Here is a 22,756-nt window from a genome sequence, read left to right on the forward strand (position 1 = left end):
TAAACTCGAATGATTTGTGATCTGTAATGAGAAACTGTAGTTGTACGAAAATATCCCAATATCAAAGGAAATGCTGTGAGGAAACAAAAGTATGCAAAACACTGTAATATGTCTTCCTGATGGCTCTTGGTGGGTCTAATCCTGACACATGAATAATTCAACAGATCAAGTCAAGGAGTCTGAATAATCTACTCTCCACAAAACATGCAGTGAGTCTGCTGCCCGACTCTATTACCTTCACTGCACTGTCATGTTTATTGAACTAGAATTACCATCTCGTGATTATAAGCCTCCGCCAACCAGTCAAAGTTGCAGTTTATATCCATGTCTGTCGAAAATGTCATCACTTCATGATTTTATCCTGTCAGACATTTGTGTAAAATTAGCATATGGATTCTTGAGTTATGGACAAAAATGTGTTTGAGGTCACAGTGACCTTGATCTTTGACCACCAACATCTAATAAGTCCATCCTTGAGTCCAAGTGGACGGCTGTGCCGAAGAATTTGATCACGACGTTCCCGAGATATCACATGAATCGGACGGACGTGAGGTTCACAGTGACCTTGATCACCAAAATCCAATCAGTTCATCCTTGTATCCAGGTGGAGGTTTGTGCCAAATTTGAAGAAATTCCCTCCAGGCGTTCCTGAGATATTGCGTTTACGAGAATGGTACAGGCAACACAACCCAAAAACATAATGCCTTCAGCCACAGCTGTCGCCCAACGCGGCGGCGTAAAAAGACAGAAGAGTCCCATTTCCCCACAAGACTTGAGATGATGATCTCTTCACACCCATAGGTGCCTCGTGCAACGGTGGTCCCACCCCTTGACCATGTGGTTGTCACTGAACCCAACTCTTCCTCTTTCTGTTAAAAACTGAATTCTTCTCGGTAGCCGTTTCACACTATTCCACGGATAGACAGTCGGTGGTCGTAACGCACCGAGAAAAGCAGCAATGCGTCAACAAAGGCAGAGAGGGAGAAAAATGCAAGCTAGTAAACATGGATGTTAACAATACACAATTTACAATGTACAGACAAAAAGAGGCAGAAATCAACAATTTGCTCGTAATGTTCTGTAAACTTTTTCACCGTTTATTTTCTACATTTGGATCAGCTCAGTGTGGAAGCCTGGACATGTCCGTTTACTTCAACCCCCCCCCCCCCCCAAAAAAATCGGAACAATCGTTACACTCCCTCTGTCTCACAATCAAAAAAACTTTCACTTCTTCCCCACGCAGTCACTCGCTCAGACATGAAACCAGTCAACGGCCTCCTCTCACTATCGTGTCCACAACAAAGAAGAACCAGTGTCCTATGTGTAAATCCCTCCTCCACTGGAGGAAGCCCAAATGGTTAAACCCTTTATGAGATCTCCTCTCCTGCTCTGACTCGCAGGAGTGATACAAAAAAAAAGAATAAAGAAAAGCATGGTGGTTGAAATGACAATGACACACTGATGTAACCGTTCAGCTGTCTGACTCATTGAGATATGAATAGTGAAATACTGCAGGTGAGCTTGCACAGTGAGATATGTAGTAATGGATTAAGATATGTCTGCTGCTGCTGCTGCTGCGCTCTTTTGTAGTCCACAATTCAACTCTTCCCTCCCTTCAGCTCTCTACAATTATTATTCTGTCCCTGATTAAGTCTCATAACACACCTCAGCGGCGTCTCTTTGATATTCTAACAACCGCTTTCCAGGCTTTTCTTTCCTACTGTAGATATGTCCTCAGGACAGTGCAGAGACTCGGCTCCGTTTAGAAAATAAAAGCAGCTTTTGCTCTTTTGTACAATGGACGCAGGGATACGCTGATCTGACGTCAGTCTACGCTACGGGCTCTGTTTTGTCCAACAGCGAGGAATCTGAGAGCCTGTTTGTCCTAGTAAACAGATCGCTGATGGACTGGGGATTAGTACTGAAGACACACGCTCACACCGACGCATCCATCCACACACTCCACTGGAGGAAAGAAGCCCTTGGAGGGTATTTTTTAAGAGGTCATTGAGAAGAAGATATGACAAAATGGATTAAAGTATCAGGCTAGTGCAGCCTTTTTTTCCTATATGTATACAGGATGAGTGTGTGACTATGTAGTGCCTTGCGGGAGAGTTCCTTATAGTTTAACACTACATTAGGCAGTGAACATCAGTTACATATGCAGTCCTCTGTGTGTGTGTGTGTGTGTGTGTGTGTGTGTGTGTGTGTGTGTAAGCTCTATGTTAAACATCTTTAAAGACGACAGACAGACAGACTAGGGTTACTGCTCTGTGGCACTCTCACAGTACTGTAGAAACGGACATAGCCATGTAAAAACTTGACATAGAAATCTCAAGATATCACAAACATCATATTTCTCTATCTCTAGATTTCTGCGGATGGCAGACGTCGGGTCCACGTGTTCGGTCCTCTCGCTTTTTTTGTGTGCAGTCCCGTGGAAATTCCTTTAGCGAGGAGGCTTCAGTCTGTAGAATGAGATGCCGAGGAGTAACACCAGAGGGAGACATACACTGCTGCAAGACGGTAGGAGGGGCTCTGACACACACACACACGACAGTCTAACACACACACACTTCCACATGCACCCTTCTTCATAGGAGTTCATTTTTAAAATCCATTACAAAATTAAATAAAAAAAAAGAAATCAACAAGGAATTCAGCCCCCTTCTCAAAGCATACATTCATCTCAGAGTACACACACCCATTCACACACACACTCTCTCATAAGAGGCAGTCAGTAAACGTTAAGTGATGAGTTGAGGGGTGGACTGCTTTGTCCAGGGAAGCTGTGAGTGCAAACCTCGACTCCACTGGCCAGTCTCATAATCACGCCCAGCGAGCCAGTCACTCTCTGCGGTTAAAAATCTCTTTTTAAAAAAACAACAAACGAACATAAAACAACAGCCATCGTCTCCTAGAAGGAGTCTTTCCTCTCTTCTCGCACTGAGGAGGGTCAAACACACTCCTCCCTCTGATCTCTGGCAGAGGTAGTACCGTCCAATCCGTCCTCCTCTCTTCCCGAATCCCCTCGTGGGAAGTCTTTCCTTTCCTTGTGCCCAATTTTAATAAACACGTCTGTTCCCCTGATTGCTTACTCTGGGCCGCCGTATGTGTGAGTGTGTGTGTTTGCGAGTGTGCCGAGCGTGGTCAGAAGACCTCTGGAAGTGTGACGTTGCGGAGTAGCCACTGTTGGGAGCGTATGTGCGAGCAGTCTTTGACGCTGGGCACCTGGCTGTCCTCCTCGCTGGCCTTGTCCAGACACTGGTTACTGTTGACGTGGATCAGGGTCAGCTTCTGCACAGTGGGGGGGAACACAGAGAGAGTGTGTGTGAGGGGGTGCAAATCAGGCTTCTGATTGGTTGATTTGAATTCACCATGGCATGTAAATACCTGTTCATATATCTGTAGATTATATAATTCAAAATCCCATGTTTGTTTCAGACTTTAATTTTAAGATTCAGTTTAGTTTTGGCTTAGCTGTCTGTGTGAGGCATGCTGTGGTTGAGTTGGATAATGTCTCAACAAGGATATATATCACCCTAAAACTGAAAACAATATCCCACTTACTGAAATGACAGCTCGTCTTAAATATGTGTTTTCATACTGTGTGTATTGGGAATACACTGGGTTTATTCTTTTCAGTTTTTAAAAAGATCTGAGAATTAATGATTATCTTTTTATTCATTTGGAAACAAACTGTAAAGAAACTAAATTAAACTACATTTGCAATGCAAACGCTGCCGTTTACACATCTAAACGTAGTTTACTTAGTTAGAAAGTTTGGTGCATAATCGGCACCTCATTTGTGGTTTTTACCAATTTTTCTCATCACTTTATATTATGGGATGTATTTTCTGAGCTGTGTTTATTGCAAGAGCACCTTGTTTACTGTAAACTGTACTGATCAGTGTCTTTTTGCAACAGGAAACACTCAACTTTTGGATGTGTGGGGACATAAAATAGAGTCGAAAATCGGTTTGCATTTTGTCTGCTTCAAAAAACAAAAATGATGAATCTCTGGGACATAAAAGCTTCGAGACTTTTCTGGTGTAAATTACCTTTAATACCTTTCAAGACCTGCATGATAACTGTCTGTGTATGTTAATGTGTGTACATTTAATGTACCAGTAAATCTGTGCATTTATTATGTCCTCAATTACACCCTGACATGTACATTTTCATAATTTCTTCCACTCACCACAGAGTCGTACTCCCAGAGCTGGTTGCCTTTGAGGTGATGACACTTGAGCATCATGACGGGTCCGTTTAGCTTGGACACGTCTAGACACAAGTCGTCTGTCCTGATCTCCTTATTGGCCGTGTATGAGAAAACCTGCACGTCACACAAACAGATTCCAGATTTTAAAACACTTTATCATCTTTCTTTCATGATTACTGCCAGGAAAGAACGACCGTCTTATCACTGTGTTTACTGTCAGGAGCAGCGGCTCTACTCTGAGCTCCTTTTGGATGTCTGAGCTCCTCACCCTATCTCCAAGTTTGAGCCCAGCCATTGAGGAAGCGTGTTAGCAGAGACGGACCAACAATGTCCAGAACCTTCTCCTCTCGGGGCAAATCTCAGCCACACCTGGTGCCTTGATGCTGAGGAGCATCTTAACTACCTCAGAGACCTCTTCCAGGGATATGGGTGAGTCTTACCCCGAGCCAAGCCCTGCTTTCCCTCTCTGAGTCATCTAACAGTTTTCCAGTACTTTCTTGAGGCCAACTGAAAGTCCTTCTTCATAGCCTCCCCAAACTCCTCCCACACCCAGGTTTTTGCTTTGGATACCTGGTTGCCTCCCATGCCGTGGCAGTTGAAAATGCCGACTTTCTCATTCTCCTTGCGGGCCATGTTGTCCAGGCACTGGTTGGTCTCCACGTTACGGATCTGAGCAGAATACACAAAGAGACCACATCAAGCAACATCATTACTGAAAAATAAAACCACACCCTTCGATTCAAACATTCAGATTCATTGTGTCTGCTTGGATGTCCGCCTAAAGGCAGTGAATCACAGATGCATCTGTGTCTGTCTTACAACGAATAACAGTATCTCAAATGTTGTGAGTCAGCTAGTGTATATGTGAGTGTGTGTGTGTGTGTGTGTGTGTGTGTGTGTGTGTGTGTGTGTGTGTATACCTCTCCCAGGGAGTAATAGTGCCTGGGGATCTGCGAGTCAGGGTAGACGTTCTCCAAGTACCAACTGAAGGGTTTACATTGAAGCTTTTGTCTCAGAGCCGAGCGAGACGTGATGTCACCGTAGTCCACTTTGGTCACACCTGAACACACACACATTAACATGTAGGTCAGTAACTATGGCACCAAACCACATTCACACAGTCCAGTGTTTCCTGAGTGGCTGTTAAATTAATTTTTCCATGTAAGCATTATTTAAAGTGTGTCATTGGTAAAGTAGAATGAGGCCACACATTGATTTGAAGCACCCAAACCCAATATCATTGAATTGCACAGCTCACATGTCTGATGGTCAAGAACCTGAAAAGGCCGAATGTTGAAGTGACACTTGAATATCAAACCTCTATAGACTAGGTGGAGCTTGGTTCTTTTGCAGAGGACAGCAGCTATTGTCAGCTTGGATTCATGACTATTACAAAAGATAACAAAAAAACACCTAGTTTTTAGGAAAATACAAAACTTCCAAACCAGTCTTGCAGGATAATACACTTCTTTGTTGTTTGCTAAATATGTTCTTAACACTCAAGCAGAAAGCGTGCGTTGGTTTACGTTGGAGTACCTGTCTTCTAGTCCTCCACTGGTCAGAACCACTCTCTGATGAGCATGAGGAATCCCATGCTCCATGTTGTTATATCATATGTCATGTTGTCTAACGTGTTGAATACCCTGGTTCCAGACCTACAGTAGGAATTGCTGTCCACATTTCCAATTTCTTTAGCGATTCAAAATCGTTTAGTGTTGTATTAACCCAGATGGAAAACCAGCAGAGCCAATCAGAGCTTAGTGGACAGCATTAAGAAAGGGGACGACATCTTCCTGTGGCATAGCTAGCAAAATAACAACATAAAAAATGGCCACAGAAATGGCAACAAGCTTAATAGGTTATTGTGAGTCGACTTACATGAATAAATCTTAAACCAGTTTCCTGGATCGACAACATTATGTCACCGCTACTGTTAACGTCTTCGGTGTTGACTGAAATGACTTTGACAGGACGGACACATCAGTTACTACTGACTGCTCATGGCAAAATAATCCCCCTCCCAAACTGAATACAGCTAACATGAACACAATCTCTCACCGAATAATGACGTGAAAACAAAATGACAGTTCAGTCTTAACTATCAGGCCACATGCTGTTGTAGCTGTTAAAGTCACTGTTGGTGGTTAAGTGTTAAAATTGCAGCAGGTATTTATTTTCATTGCCTGTAGGTGGCCGCATCAACATGTCTACATCTGCAGATCTAAACTGCTGTTACTTTCCTTTCTTCTAGGTCGCACAGATTTAGCATGTTTAGAACTGGTTTAACTGTAACAGAACAGCTCCTCGCGACAAAGATGGAGTAATTGAGTGAGTTCCAAACCACTTTTAAGGGGTGCTTCACATCTAAAAATGTTCTCTATTTAGTGACTTTTGCTGTACTTTTGGTTGTCTCTCCGATGCCAGCTTGTGCGTGTGTGCAAGTCAATATGTGCTTCGTAGCGTGAAATTACTTGCCGCCCCCCCATCCCGCACTGTTGGGTCACCACTGCAATATCACACTGTCAACCGGGTTAATGGATAGATCACACCCGCTACAGAGGTTAAACTCCACACATGAGCACATGCATGCATGCATACTTGCATGAGCGTAAAATCACACATATGCTCACTCACCAGGAGAGATGATGTAGAAGAAGTTTTTAAATTCATCCATCCAGACTTCTGCCAGGCGTCGGTTGTTTTTGTTGATGATCTGTCCCGTTCCCCCAGGAAACGTGTAGGGTGTTGCCTTTCTGAACACGTGGCCCACGTGAGAGCAAGTGACAATCTCTAGAGTCCCACCGCACTGCCAAATCTGTGAAAACCCAACAGATTTGGCATCAACACACACATATACAGTATACTGTGTAGAATAGACGTACTGTAAGGCCTCTGCTGGGAGATGGATGACGCAATTTGGTCCCGTCTGCGCTGTGACAATCTGAATAAGTTTGATTGAACGCCAGTCGGGATGACGTCCGACGAAGTATTAGTCAAGTCAACAGTTTAGTCAGAGAACTCATACGTGCAATGTGCATGTGTGTGTGTTTGTGAACCCGAGCAGACAGTCCTGAGTGCCTGCCAGTGCATGGAAGAATACAGTCATGTCAACTAGCCGCGGGCGTGTTCACTCACTCTAAAAGAGATTTCCAGGTTCTCTCCACCCCAGATGTCCATGCCTGCGTCATACGTGCCGATCTCCTGGAAATAATCCCTGTCTATGGAGAACAAGCCGCCTGCCATGGTGGGAGTCCTGGAGGGAGACAGGACAGCAGGGTAAATTAAGAGTGAGGTGGGTTAGTGGCACTTAATTCCCAAGGCCTGCTTTCTAAAAGGTCACACAGTATCTACAGATCCCATCAGAGTTTTAGGTTTCACCACTCTAACCCCCTGTTCTTTGCTGTTTTCCTGTTTTTTCATTCTCTGTTGTGTGTGTACGTGTTAGTGTTTAATGGTCTCAAGGCTCTGCCCCTTATTTCTCCCCCTCAGAATAGTTTCCTCCGTTGTAGATGAGGCTTATTTTCTTTACTGCCTGTTTTTGCTTTTATTCAACCTCCAAGTTCACTTACCGACACACAATACCTCGCATACAAACGGACAAACACGGATGAGACATATCCTGAGAGCACACAGGGTAAAGTGTTTGGCTGAGAGTGGGAAATAACAAGCGACACAAATACTAGATTGTTGAACAACACACAGATGTTTTGATCACAGATGATGACTGTAAAACTATAAACAAAGTGGCGAATTATGGCAATATTAATAATAGATACGTGTGCTTTTCTTTTTACTGTAGACATATCAAAGCTACCTAAACTCTTCAGCTAACAAATCACTGTTTTTACAAGACTCAAACACATCGCAGTAAAACAAACACAGATGTACACGGCAGCGCAAAACAATTTCTAATTAAAGACATTCACAGTGAGTGTCACTTACAAAGAGTTACATATGTGTTTATTACCACATTGTGACATTGAAATAAACAAACACTGCTACAGTAAAAAACAACAACTGTGCTACAGGGCAGTCATTTTGGTGGTAAATTCTCTCAGCCTTTCGTCTGAAGGAATTACAACATCTAATTGACACAAGGTCATTTACTATGTTTGGAGGATTTTCTTTAGACCTTGGACTTGTTGTGTTTTTTTCTGACCAATAGCTGTAAAGAGAAACTTTCCATGTGACCTCAGACTTTTGCACAGTATTGTAAATTACAAGGTAGGTGAGCCCATAACAACCAGTTTAGCTGTTGAGGTTTCCTCCTGTACCATCTCGCTGAGGCTCCTCAGAGTGTGACAGCAGCAGGCTGTGCATCGGCTAATGAAGAAAACCTCTCAAGGAAATTATATTAGCAGCCATTTAACACCAAATGCACATGTGAGATGTTGAAATCACATCAGTGATACTCTTTACTGACTGATTCTACTCATTTCCCACTAACATATTCTACACTATGAACTATATCGGTGCTCGAATGAAACCTAATACACAAGCTTCGTTCTGAAATGTGTTTATGTGCAATAGCTTTCAAATCCTCTCAGTAATATAGAACTACTCCATAACAGGACATGGTTTATGTAAGTCATGTCCTTAGTCTAAAAGTACTTCTTAATTTACGACCCTGACCCTACACAACACATTTTGTTTTTTTAGGCTATTTACAATACGCCCTTAGGAAAGTTTGGCCATGCACAACTGTGAAAAACAACCAAAAACAGGGGCACAGATTGTTACGTAAGATATATTATGTGTGTGACCTTGAATAATGCGTGCATAGAAAACAAGAGCAGGAAGAAGAGATGATAGACAGGCAGAAATAAGCTCTTGACTTTAGTTCCAAGGCCTGAGCGGGACCATGAGAAATGATACAAGGAATAAAACTACACAGAATCTTACATAAACATCTCCACTAAAGCTACATTTCTGCCTTAAGAACATTTTTTTTAATTATTAACTGTGGTAAATTAAATGGTGAGTGTATAATTACTCTGCGCACATCAATTGTGAATGCCTATCAGCAACGGTGATGCTCACAGGCTATAAGTTATTTTAAACAGCTGACTGACAGAGTTAGTGTGAATGATCATGTGGTATTTTACTAATGATTCCATTTTGCCCCTGAAGGCAAATTCTCTTTTTCACTTGACCCAACAGAGAGGGGGAAGGGGTCAGCTGCACAACAGCAGCCCTGGAGCTGGTAGGGATTAAATAACTAACTGAAAGATGCTTCAAAAAAGCCAAATCAAACCCGGATCGTCCCGCTGTATCACCCACCTGACGGGCAGCGTGCGGTCTCCTTTGCGGCGGTCCATCTCTCTCTGGGGTACAGGGTACCAGCGGAAGTTGAGCTTCCAGTTGAAGCCCCCGTACGTCATATCGGATCCTGCCATATACTCGAACGTATCATCACTGATCACGTCGATGATGGGGCACACCACCGTTCTCCTACAGCAAACACACACACATCAACACATCAACACACAAACATTCATCAGCCTTCTGTTCATAACTTTGGGTGGTCATCAATCATGACTAAGTGCTCATCTGCAAGGTGTGGCACCTCCTGAACCATATGCATTTAAGCAATGGACCAAGCTGGGACTTCCCATCAGCCATCACACCCTCTTAAACCCTATGTGTGTGTGTGTGTGTGTGTGTGTGTGTGTGTGTGTGTGTGTGTGTGTGTGTGTGTGTGTTGGTGTATATATTTGAGTACCTGCTTGCGGGAAGCAGTAAACAAAGAATAAGTAATTAAGCATCAAATAAACACAGGGGCAAGCCCCCTGCAGGCTCAACAATAGTTTATTGATTTGTTTTTAATGCTTGCCATAGGTGTGAATGTCTTTTGTGTGTGTGTGTGTGTGTGTGTGTGTGTGTGTGTGTGTGTGTGTCTTACTTGTCTTGCTTGATGCGGGCGAGCAGAGGCTCAAGCCACCCTGTTGTGCATTCACAATGAGCATCCAGAAAGGTTATGACCTAGAAACACGGAGAGAAAACATTAGACAAACCCAACAGTGCAGACACCATACGGTGAGCAGGTCACTGGGTGGTGGATGTCACATATGTGCACACACACACACACACACCTGGCCAGTGGAGAGAGATGCTCCCTTGAGGCGAGCACGAATAAGTCCAGACCGCTGCTCCATCCTCACCACTCTGACGGGGACTTCCAGCCTTCTGACATACTGCTCTAACGGCCGCTTTAGGAAATCTTAAACACACACGGAGACAGACAAAAAACACACACACAACAGAAGATGGATTACAAGCCACTCCTCCAAACTACTCCTTGTGTAGCAACAGAGATCAAAGGTAAGTGTGTGTTTTTTCTTGTGTGAATATGTCCTAGCATGCCTGCTGACATCCCTTCTACCTGCAGAGCTCCCCTACCACCCTCTGATTTGCAGCCATCCAACCTGATGTCCCATAGGGTGAAATGGTGCTGCGTGGTGGCGGATGGGGGGGGATTGAGGGTAATAACAGAGTGTAATCCCTGCGGCTGGCGAATTAAAGACCTAATCTCCCCCCAAACAGGGATTAGCAACATTGCACAGGGTGGAGTGGCACACAGGCCATATATGCTGACTGGCTGTTGGGCACCAGGACAGACACACTAACACACACATGCACAAACGCAGCTACACACACAGAAACCCAACGAAATCATACAGTAGCTCTAAAAAAATAGGCTAAGCCTCAAACAAGAGGCACAAGCACTGAAGGAATTATCTGCAGTGTGTGTGTGTGTGTACCTCTCTCGCTCGCATCGTCCACCAGGACAATCTCCTCCAGCAGTGTGTGTGGAGAGCGGTCGATGACGGAGTGGACGGTTCGCAGCAGTGTGCTCCACGCCTCATTGTGAAATACAATCACCACGCTGGTACGGGGAAGATTATCGGGGTATAACTTGTTCTTGCACCTACAAAGAGAAAATGAAACAATCAGAATAAAACATTAATGGCACAAAAAAAAACTGCTTTCAATGTGGAATGATAGAAAGATACGTGATGCAACTACAAATATGGATACAAAGCAAATCTCAAATCAACAGACAACACACTGTCAAAATGACAGCAAGAGGAGGTGTGAGAGAAATGCATCAAAAACCAACACACACGGTTGCACAGACAACCACGTGTGCAATAAGTGAAGTTGTAGGCTTTGAAGTACACAGACAAAACTGAACTGACAGAGACAGAGCGAGAAAAAGACTGTAGTAGAGACATCACAATCCAGCCTTTGTCTGATTGTAAGAGACTGCCACAGAGAGCTGCAGCTAAAGTGAGTCCACACGAGAGAGAGAACTGAACGAGAGGGAAATAGCTGGGACTTAAACATCAACTAAACCGCATTAGTCAGTCCTGGAATCACTGGATTAATCAGATCATCATTTGTGACCTCATGAAAAATCATATTTTTATCGACTTCAAACGCTGAAAACTGAGGGTGAATAATGAGCGAGCAGCCGAGCGTATATATATATCCCCAAATTTAGACGGAGAAAGACAGACACACAGAACTAGTGGGTCAGCATGATGACAGCTGATTAGTGATGCTAATTAGAGTGTGAATCATAGCAGTGTAGAGCACACACACACACATCAACCTCTGATTGAGAGACACACAGGGATGTAGATGTCTGACAGAGCAGAGCAGAGTGCAGACAAGAGAAGATGGATATTAGTGTCACAGACTTATTTAAATGGTTCTCCACAGAATTCCCAGAGAAATACTTAATGATTATACTGGTTATTTTGTAAAGGCGGGGGGAGAAAAAAAAAATCGATACAGCATAGTATCGGTATATGTTGCGTGGACACACGGATGTCCAGTATTGATCTTTTATAAAAGCTAGAGTGCAGATACTGGTATCATATGAAACTAGAAAACCTATGTGTAAGAATCGATTGGTACTAACCATGTCATGTGAGCTTGTTGGGAAGAAAGCTAAATAACGCTAAATGCTAGATTTTGGTAAGGAAATACTGGCATGGCCATTTTTTAAAGGGGTCCCCTGACCTCTGACCTCAAGATATGTGAATGAAAACGCTGAGATGAACATAGTGACAACTGTATCTTATTAGATAAAACAGATGTTGGCAAACTGCATAATTTGCAGTCGGAAAAAAAGTAATAAATCACAATATATCTTATTACAATACTCAGTATATCATAAAATGTTTAAAAATGACTTAAGTATGGTGATTATATCATATGGTGGGGCCTCTGGTGATTCCCACCCCTATTGGTTTGCACTGTTTAGGCATTAAGTACGTTTGTGTTGTTTAAATCACACTTGCCCACTCTCCAAAGCATAGTTATGACTTTAAGATTGATTGTGTATCTCCCAGGCAGCCACTGATTAAGGTTTATTTGATCTTAGTATGAAAATCAGCTTGCAGAGATTTGAAACTTAAACCTTTATACCAGTTGCCTTGATTTTTACAAAAAAAGTTCTCTGGCTATTTTATCATATATCAGAAAATCTACTGCTCCATTTTATGATATTTATCACTTCTATGATATCTCATATAGAATAATAGAAGATTGTGTCCATATTGCAGCTTATAAACACTTTTATTACTTTGGCTGACAAAATGAGTTTGGGGGTTTGCAAGAAAGACAATCTTTCAATTTGCGGGTTCTTCTCCGAGAGTGATTGATGACTTCTGAGACAGTTTTATTTCGGTGTTATTGAGACGACGGTAGACGCTGCACAAAATACCACACATTCACACACTACACTGCAAGATGTCTGGAAAGAAACATGTGTCACAAAGAAAAGTACATTGCCCTTTTGCCAAAGCTTTAAACAAGTTTGTCACATCATAGCCACCTTTTTCTAAGTCTTTCATAATCATCTCACCGACCACAACAGCTCCGAAAGCACGCCCTATTCTTTGGGAATAATACACATATTACAGATGGATTGATTTTCACAACAGATGGTAGAAAATATGGACTAATCCAATTCCAAATGAATGTTAAATGTTACTCTCCTACTAAGAAAAAAAAGCACACGTCGGTTTTGCTGGAGAACAAGTGAGAGTCACGGGAGACGGAGGCACTCCTCTGCAGCCTAACATGATACCTGCATGTAAGCTCTCCAACGTTAAACTGCCTCACAGTCAAAGTGTTTTTGTCAAAAGACGCTCAGTGATCTGCTCAAACTGTCATCTATTTATGACAAAACCGAAGCCAGCTTGTGACTTCCTTCCTCTGACAGATTCAACTCTCACAATAGCCAAATGGAATATGATCTCTCATCATAACGCCCTCCCTCCTTGTGATCATCCAGAGCACTGGAATGCTTCCTCTCTCTCTGCTGCTGATTCTAACAGAAGGAATGTAACAGCGACGGAGAAGAGGAGGTCAAGAATATACTCCATCCTGCAGCTGCCTCTGGAGCATGTTAAATAACACACACACACACACACACACACACACAGAGAGATTCTCAGGCTGTTGTGTGTATGTGTGAGTGCTCGTACTCTCTGCAAGGAAGGGAGGTTTGATGATCACACAAGATGATTCACTGTGAAAACAGAGACACCCTTGGAGTCTTAGGTTCAACTTTTATACACGTCAGATTATTATTTCTCTCTTCTCTGTTCTCACAAACAGAAAACTTTCCACTTTTCAAACACAATCTTCACTGTGCGTCTAATGGAAAACAAGACCTCTGTGTGTCCAACAAAACAAGACGTGTTGACACACAATGGCAAACACATGATTGTGGATTTTAAAAAACTGAGGAGTGGTTGTGAGCTCTGTGTATCCAAACAGTTGCCGGAGCAACATTTGGCAACAGCACAGCAGGGTAATGAGCTACAGGCTGTTTCTCCAGCCAGTGGATTGTGGGGATAGTCAGAAAGGGCGGGCAGACTGGTTCTGATTAAACTCCATCACTCTTTGCAACATTAAACTCGCACACACACACACACACATACATACATCTACAGTATATATGCGTTCTCATAAAAATGTTGCAGTCAGCATCCAAAAAAGGAGAAAATGTCAAGTTGTCTAAGAGGTGTGGTCATGGAAAGTGTTTTCATATACTGTAGATCCACCCAAACACATGCACACACATGCAAGCACAGGCGTCATCACACACACTTGACTGTAATGTCCTGTTTGTTTGGGTTTTTTTACACTCAATGGCTGCACTGCTGACAATAATGAAAATAAACCATCAGTGAGTTTCCACTTCAAAGTTCCAGCTAATGGTGACCCGCTTGGCGATGATGAATTCATTCACACCGTTTCCCTAAACCTGCCGATTCACACTCGCAAATAAACACAAACGTACGCGTACCTACACACGCAGACACATTGCCTTGCTCGATATTGACTCGGTCTTATCTCCTAATTGGAAAAGCAGATAGACGGAGAGGAGGCTGAGTGAAAACACACCTAGTAATCAACTCTCGCTCAAAGACTAAAACCCATTTCACGGATCAATGTCCTCTTTCTTTCCCGCCTGTCTAGTGTGCCCGTGCCCCTGCCTGTCAGTCTCGTGTGTGTCAGTCAGTCTTTCTGTGTATCGCTCTGAAAACCTTCATTACTGATCTAAGCATGTTCCTCTGCTGAAGCGCATAAAGGGGCAGAGGGGGGATGGGAGGACGAGCTGGATTCCACCTGCTTGAACTAACCTTGACATATCTTCCGAGCTGCTGGTCGGATGCACACCTGTCTGCTGTTCTGACTGCCTCTCTCTGCCTGTCTGATGACTGAACAACCTGCTGCCATTGGCACTGACAGGCACTTAAGTGAGACTAAACTCCTCATTATAGAGAAGAAGGACTTGCAAATTGCACATATAACCTGGTATTACTGAAGCAAAATAAAAAGGGGCAGCATGATATGGTATCATTACCTCCTTAATGTGATGTACTTCCTTTTTAAACAGGACAGCGAGGGATCTATCGTTAAGGTGAACCGAGGGGCTATTAGTCATGGAGAGAAAGGCAGTTTGATTTGACAGGAAAGGCAGAAAGGCCTCATTACTGTATTAGTTGGACCATTAGCAGTGTTGAAGGCAAGACCACCTAATTCAAGACCAAGTCATGACCAAGACCAGAGCAGTGCGAGTCCCACACTGCACGACACACTTACGATAACATGTGGAACATGCAAACCACAAGCATTCCTCAAATTTATCTGAAAGATCCACATTACTTTAAAAACAAATGAAGATTCCTCTTCATTCATCTCTTTTTTTTCTTTCATATGAGCATTCACGGTAATGATTTTAACAAATAAATCAGACAGTGCACAGAAACATTTAGTGAAATCCCATTAATAATAAAATCCTGAGTCCTCTTTGTCCGAGACCCAGACAAGGATGAGTAAAAATGCGGTTGATTCTGAGAACGAGACCTTCAAAAAGTGGTCTTAAGACCGATCTCGAGTACTACAACACAGCCTTTTATTAACGCACGCAAGTGCAGCGTGAGCTCAGCACATAAAATCACTGGCTAGCTGTGTCCCGATGACTCACTGTGCATAATGAGGTCACTTTCACACCTGGTTCATTTGGTCCTAACCAAGAGAAAATAAATTATACATGTTACATTTTAGTTCTGGTCCGGTTCGTGTTCACACCAAGAGGCAACATCCGATGCTGGGAAATGAAGCCAAAGGCGTAAGTGCCAAAAAACTTGAGGCTTTAAATCATATTAAGGCTTAAGGTCCGGCATTGGTACATTGAGGGTGCGGCTGCTTTGAGTGAAAGGAGGGTGTCGTCTCAGGTCGCTAGCTGCTAGCTGTCTGCTCTGCGGTGTCACCCGGGCCAGCCTCAGCTCCACTGACAATCCACTTCTTTTTAGATTAGCCAGAGGTTAGGCTGTGTCATCACTGCCAAGACGCCGACACAACAAGCTTCACAACGGCTCTTCAGAAACCTATGGGTGACTTCACAGAGACTGTGTCCATATTTTATACCGTCTATGGTTCACACTGGCTTTTTTAAAAATGAACCAAGAGCCGTAAGCAAGTTATACAGACTGACGGGAAACTTATTCACTGGACAGTTTTGACTACTGTCATCCTGGGTCATCATCAATGCTACAGGAGCACAAAATCCAGTGACTGGCCGTGCTGCACTTCAATGCGTCTTATGTGTTAGTATGTTCTCTGGTGTCACAAGGAGCTCAAAAGAAATAACTGATTATGAGCCTTAATAATATTAATAGACTGCAAGTCGCCCCCATGTTATGAACAAATAGGTAGAGGGGTCATGTATAGGTATATTACAGAGGGGCATCACTATGGAATTGCTATGTCACACACGCTTTAATTGACTTAATGAACTGCCAGTGCACATAGGACACAAGCACAACAGTATTAACTGCTTTTGACGTTTGAGAAAAAAAAACACACTCATGATGATTTGCAAAAATATGTACACCGCTTATATGGATTGCTTGTCATGAGAGTGCTTCCTGTACAGTTTACAAACAGCAGATGTTTAAGAGTAGTTTAGCTTTCGTTCCATTTGCTTTCAGACCACAAACAAACCGCACTACAGTTCAGGTGGTACTGAGACTCTCAGTTTCAGGTGGTTTCAGTCTGGCTGGTTAGTCATCGCCAGAGTTAAATTGACAGCTTTCACACGAGCCCAAATGAATCACACTAAACGGTTAAACAAGTACGTTTTAAACACTGTGGAAGCACTAGAAAAACATTAGAGTGTGCTGTCCACAGACTGTATTGTCCCAAAATGCATTGCACAAGGGAAATGGAGGAGTTGCTCACAGCTGGAAAAAATTAAAACGACTTGTGGATGATAGTAAAACAGCTTTGTGAACACGTCAGAAAACCCCCCAAAAACAACTATTACATCTTTTGGAAACATTCTGCTGTATATGCATGAAGTGTGATAAGCAGTAGTATTTCAAAATCACAGCTGGACTGACATGCATTGGTACATGTGTTGTATGGTTTCCACTTATAGTGATCACGCCTGTCCGGGGTCAAATTGAGCACTAGAATCGGATGATTATTTTAATAGAACTTTCTTTGTTTCTCTTTATTTCTCATGCAGATTACCATCTAATTGACATTTGTATCTTCTGCCTTTTCCCTCACCAAGGACTCGCTTGGGGTGAGGCCTCGCCCCTTTGCCGAGGCTCCTCGTTCACCCGCCTGCAAAAGGACTGAGCTCCAGGTGCTGGCGGCATTAAGGGAGGCGGGCCGGGCGCCATGTGCTGCTACGCCACCGCAGCACTGGTTGAGGATCAGCAGAGTTGCACTATGGGGGCATTATGTGACCAGGCATTATCAATCCACTTGACGAGGGCACCTTCTACCACAGATGATTTCACTGTGAGCATTTGTTTTCCTTTTGTTCTTTTTTGTATTCTAACTACAGGGCATAAACCGAGACATAGCACATACTGCATGTACAGTCAGTATACGGTATGCAATTGGGACACACCAACCGACACCCATGTACTTTTTCAGGCCACCACACCCTGTCTAATTCACTGTCTGAGTTTTACTGTTTTAATCCCTTCGTAAAGCACACGTTTATGAACCTTTATCTTATATGTAATTTTCCATGATTTGCAGTGTTTTTAATATCATCACTCTGTCTGAATGTCAATTCTATTCCTATATATTGTAAATATATCATGTCCTTTATTAAAACACTTACAGATGAATATAAATCTAAAACGTTATTAGAATTGTCATTGAGGTTATCCTCTCTACTTTAACTCATGCGTCCATACATCTGTCTCGCTCTATGTCGTTAATCATAACTAACCTTTACAGAACAACAGTGGCTCACTGTGTGACTGATTGTGCAGGTTTCAGGCCAGACGTCTGGCTTGCGGTTTATAACTGAACACCAGTGGGGACTATCCCAACAGTGGATGGCAGTGAGAGACATTTTGAAGGGAACATAATGAGTGGAGTAAGAGTAAGTGACAGGACAGATGATTAGCTGCAAGGGGGGCTGCTCACCCTTCCAGGCGGACGTCGGGCAGTGACCGATTGAGAGCAATCATCTCAGAGGCCATGAGGTTGAACTGGTTGATCTTAAACATCTCCTTCATCTTCTCCTGGTTCTCCTTCGGGATCACCACAGGCTTCCCCCCTTCACCGGGCCCGTCCCGCGGCCTGGTCAGGGCTTCTGCAGCAGACACATACACATCAAACACACACAGAGGATGCTGGTGGATGTGCTGTGATGAGTGTGTCTCTGTGATCACATGTATATGTGTGGCAATATACACTCACCTAGTCTCCCGGGCAGTCCTCTCTCCTTTTTGTCATCACACTTGTTGCACTCGCTGAAGTAGAGCAGGATGAACATGTCCAGCATCACCCACACCAGAGAGGTGGCCAAAACCACCTTACAGTAGGCGAACCTCCGCATCCTAATAAAGTAAAGAGAGACGGGAGGGGAAGAGAGAAATGTTGAAGCTCTGGCTGAGGTGAGGAGCGATGGCGAGTCCTGAGCTGCACACACAATCACAGGCTTTTCCAAAGCTCTGCCGAGGAGATCGCGGTTTATTTCTCCTCACTCCCCTCAACCTCCCCCTCTCCCACATCTCTACCCAGAAGTATCTTCCCAACACCTCCATTTGTCCTTCCGCCAGCCTGTCTGTCTGTCTGTCTGTCCGTCTGACTCTCAGCTCTTATCTGTCGGCTGTTTATCAGCGCCGCTCCAAATGGTCACCTTCACACTCAGAGAGAGCCTCAAAATGAGCACTATGCATTTGCTGTATTTCTGTCTTACATCACTCCAGAAGAAAAATAGGAAATGTATGAGGGCATTTTTAAAAGTTGATCGGTTTAGGTTAGTGTCTGGCAGCATTATAAGCATAGTGAACATTGACATCTGTGTTTTGGATAAGATGTTTCATGGTATCTAAATAAAGCTTTAGCTGCTTTCAAATTTCAAGCAAAGTTACACGGCGGAAACAGACATCTTCTGAGTTCCCAAACACCCTGCGGTGCACAAGCCCATCTCCACCATTTATACATGCAACATACCAAATCCCTGTGTGCTAAAGTGCAGTCAGACACACGCTTGCAGGTGAGCACACACACACACACACACACACACACAACACACACACAACACAACACACACAGCAGAGAGCTGTGATAGTAATTGCTTTTCTTTGGCAGGCAGCGAGAGATAGACACAGCCACATTAAAATTCCTCTGCTCCCCTTTCCTTCTCTCCTCCAGCGCCATCTCTCCTCTCTTTGGCTGATTCTCTGCCTCAGTGATCCCTCAGGTTGCAGCAGCACAAGCAGAAGGGAGAAAATTAATTTGGCCACGGTGATTTCTCTCGTGCCCCTGGGAGGTAAAAAAAAAAGTGTTTGTGCATAGTTAGCTTAGCTTAGCTTAGTTTAGTTTAGCTTTGCGTAGCAGCCACAGTGGACGGAGAAACTGCAGAGCAGCATTTCTAAATTCCACCTGATAGGATTCTGGAGGCACAAAGTGCCGTCCACAGCAGAAAACAAGGGGGAAGTGTGTCTGTTCTCTCAGTTTGTCTTTTCTCAGACTTTTGTGACAGCTTCAATGTCCTGACAATGTAGTAGTTTGACCAGTTCTAGCAGGTTAAAGCTAAGTATGCAATGTATGTATGTATGTATGTATAGCCGGGCATTTTCTCTCTGGGCAGAAACATCAGACAAAATAGGAAAACGTAATGCTTGCTGACCACAAATAGCCACTATAATCATGCTAATTGTAATAACTGCTTGCAATGAGAGATGAGAGCTGCAACAAATAGTCAATAACAAGGAGCACTATGTCATATGACAACTGCTGCAGCAACATACTGCTTTCAGATCATGCCCAGATGACCCCGAGACTTAACATGTCATAGCTCTTGTCAAGCTTGTCATGTGACTGAAAGGAGTTTTGTAATCTTGCAAGATCTCTCATTCTGTCAAAGAGAAACTAGTGCAGAGAAACCACCTGGAGATAAATGCTCTGATCGCTAGTCCTAAAATCATTCAATCAAATCAAGTAAACTACGGCAAAAAGGGTTTTGACGAGGTTAATGCAAGTGCATCATGTTACAGTAGTTTAAACTGGCTCAGTCAGCTGCAGATTGAATCAAATTAAAAATGTGACCCTTGGTTTACAAATCTCTTAGTGGCCTGGCATCTACATGAAGAACCTTTCATGTCAGATCATTTGACAGAGGCTTATTTAACTTTATCAGCATATCAGTTTACCCGATGCCTCACCTCTGGAGCTCCAGCCACACTGAAATATGGGATGGTCTAAATAGAAAATGACACCTTTTTAATTTGATTAAGATGTTTTAATGATACATAATACACAGCTTAAAAAGGCATGGTGGGTGATCTTGAGCACTAGCAAGAGTATGATCCAACCGAAACACCAAGCCTAGTGTTGCCAACTCTTTTCCAATGAAAGTAGCTAACAGCACTAGCTGCTGCTGACTTCTCCAGAAGTCCATAAATGTAGCAAGAAAGTCACCAAGTTGGCAACATTGACAGTCTGTCGCTTCAGGCCTCCCTCCAAAGCCACTCTCCCAAAATTATCATTACGAACATAAACATATAATGATCGTAACAACGACCATGGCTATTGTTAGTACTCAAAGCTGTCGAGCTAGCAGCTTGTGGAAGACTCCGGTGACGCGCAATGAGTGCAGGGCAGAGTGCACACAGGAAGGCAGGCAGGTAGTCAGGTTTATAAACCCTAGGTTTATTACAGTCCTGCGACAGCCACAGATACCCAATTATTTTTGTCAGAGCATATGATTTATTGATTTCTGTTGGGATGTAAAGAAAATTTCAACTAATATAACAAAAATGTTTCTAAAATCTTTACCAACCCTACCTTTAATATATACAGCTTTACAAATATACTCTGTGTTTTGTGAAAATTTATCGGCCACTATTTTGATAATTGACAAATTGTTAGGCAGTTTCCAAGTAAAAACACTAAACTGCTTTTCTTTGTCTTATGTGATAGTAAACTGAATATCTTTGGGTTTTGGACTGATCTTGATCAGACCAAACACTAAATTTCAGGACGTCACCTTTGGCTTTAGGAAATTGTGATAAGCAATTTGACATTTTATAAACCAAACAATTAATGGTGAAAATAATCAGCAGAATAACTGATACTTTCAGTCTGATTAAACCCCTGTGTTTATTTTATTCAAATAAACTGGAAAAACAAAGTTCGGAAACTTGTGTTTGGTCGATTATTTCTCTGTTGTAACAATGCTAATGGTTATTGTATTTTACATTGTTGGAAAGCCTGTTTATTTACCTTCGCAATGATGTCCAACTTGTAAGGATCATGCATTTGTGGGATGAGCAGCACAGCTGATTATGTGGGTAGCGCCCAAGAAAAATTTGCCAAAATGCTCTAAACAGTGTATTCTCATAAGGCTACCAGGAAGCCTGCAATGACTGCCCTTCACCGTCAGGCCCGTTGGCGCTGGTGTCGACAACACAGACAATGGAACCTGAACATGTGGGGTAATGTCATGTTAAGTGATGAGTCCAGGTTCTGTCTGCGAAAGTCGGACGGCAGGGTCAAAGTATGGAGACGACGCGGAGAGCGCTATGCTGATTGTAGCACAGCTTTTGGTAGGGGCTGTGTCATGGTGTGGGGCGGCATCTTCCTCACTGGCAAAACAAGGCTTGTCATCATTGAAGGCCATCTCAATGCAGGGAGATATCGGAATGAGATTCTGCAGCCAGTGGCGATCCCATATCTCCACAATCTGGCACCTAACTTCATCCTCCAAGATGACAACGCTCACCCCCACAGAGCCAGGGTTATCACAGACTAACTCCACAATGTGGGAGTAGAGAGAATGGAACGGCCTGCCAAGAGTCCACACCTCAACCCAATTCAACACTTGTAGGATCAGCTTGGGTCACTCTAACCCTCTACGTGTTAGAGTGACCAACACAACCTCGTTGGCTGACCTGCAATGAATCCTGGTTGAGGAATGGAACGCCATCCCACAGCAACTCAAACAACTCAAAACAAGAGTCAACACCAACAGGAGAATACGCTGTTTACCATTGACGGAGCATTTTGGCAAATTTTTCTTGGGCGCTACCCACATAATCAGCTGTGCTGCTCATCCCACAAATGCATGATCCTTACAAGTGGGACATCATTGCGAAGGTAAATAAACAGGCTTTCCAACGATGTAAAATACAATGCCAATCAGCATTGTAACAACAGAGAAATAATCCACCAAACACAGGTTTCCAAACTTTGTTTTTCCAGTATAGATTGCAAAGCATTTTGAGTTGCTGAAATCGACTTGTTAACACAATTGTTAAGGTTAACACAATTTCAAATCCTCAATTGTGATATTTTTCCTTATGAAGTAGTTCTTTATTTAATTAATAGCTAAAACAAATCTAAAGATTAATCAACACAATAAAGGTTACTTGCAGTCCTGAGCACTAAATACACACATCTATTTGTAGTTTCACAAGAACCTCATATCACAGTAGGTGAAGATTTTCACATGGGGCATCATGTGTGTGT

The 22,756-nt window shown here is 43.1% G+C and overlaps 1 protein-coding gene across 4 annotated transcripts in view; it reads right to left on the minus strand.

The window, feature by feature from the left end:
* Nucleotides 1-1,063: 1,063 nt before the first annotated feature.
* The window catches only part of galnt1 (UDP-N-acetyl-alpha-D-galactosamine:polypeptide N-acetylgalactosaminyltransferase 1), a 54,281-nt gene continuing 32,588 nt past the window's right edge, over nucleotides 1,064-22,756 (minus strand). For 3 of the 4 annotated variants that reach the window (XM_037784830.1, XM_037784831.1, XM_037784828.1), the window contains 12 exons: nucleotides 18,479-18,618; nucleotides 18,203-18,371; nucleotides 10,984-11,150; nucleotides 10,315-10,442; nucleotides 10,125-10,204; nucleotides 9,503-9,673; nucleotides 7,358-7,475; nucleotides 6,857-7,037; nucleotides 5,143-5,282; nucleotides 4,793-4,891; nucleotides 4,202-4,336; nucleotides 3,151-3,297 (listed from right to left, as the gene is read on the minus strand). In XM_037784830.1, coding sequence (XP_037640758.1) covers nucleotides 3,151-3,297; nucleotides 4,202-4,336; nucleotides 4,793-4,891; nucleotides 5,143-5,282; nucleotides 6,857-7,037; nucleotides 7,358-7,475; nucleotides 9,503-9,673; nucleotides 10,125-10,204; nucleotides 10,315-10,442; nucleotides 10,984-11,150; nucleotides 18,203-18,371; nucleotides 18,479-18,617 — 1,674 coding nt within the window. In that variant the 5' untranslated portion in view covers nucleotide 18,618. Of the gene's footprint in view, nucleotides 3,298-4,201; nucleotides 4,337-4,792; nucleotides 4,892-5,142; nucleotides 5,283-6,856; nucleotides 7,038-7,357; nucleotides 7,476-9,502; nucleotides 9,674-10,124; nucleotides 10,205-10,314; nucleotides 10,443-10,983; nucleotides 11,151-18,202; nucleotides 18,372-18,478; nucleotides 18,619-22,756 lie in introns of all 4 variants that reach the window. The other variant, XM_037784829.1, reaches the window with a different exon arrangement.

The sequence above is a fragment of the Sebastes umbrosus genome, chromosome 11, assembly GCF_015220745.1.
Source record: "Sebastes umbrosus isolate fSebUmb1 chromosome 11, fSebUmb1.pri, whole genome shotgun sequence".
NCBI classification, from domain to species: Eukaryota; Metazoa; Chordata; class Actinopteri; order Perciformes; family Sebastidae; genus Sebastes; species Sebastes umbrosus.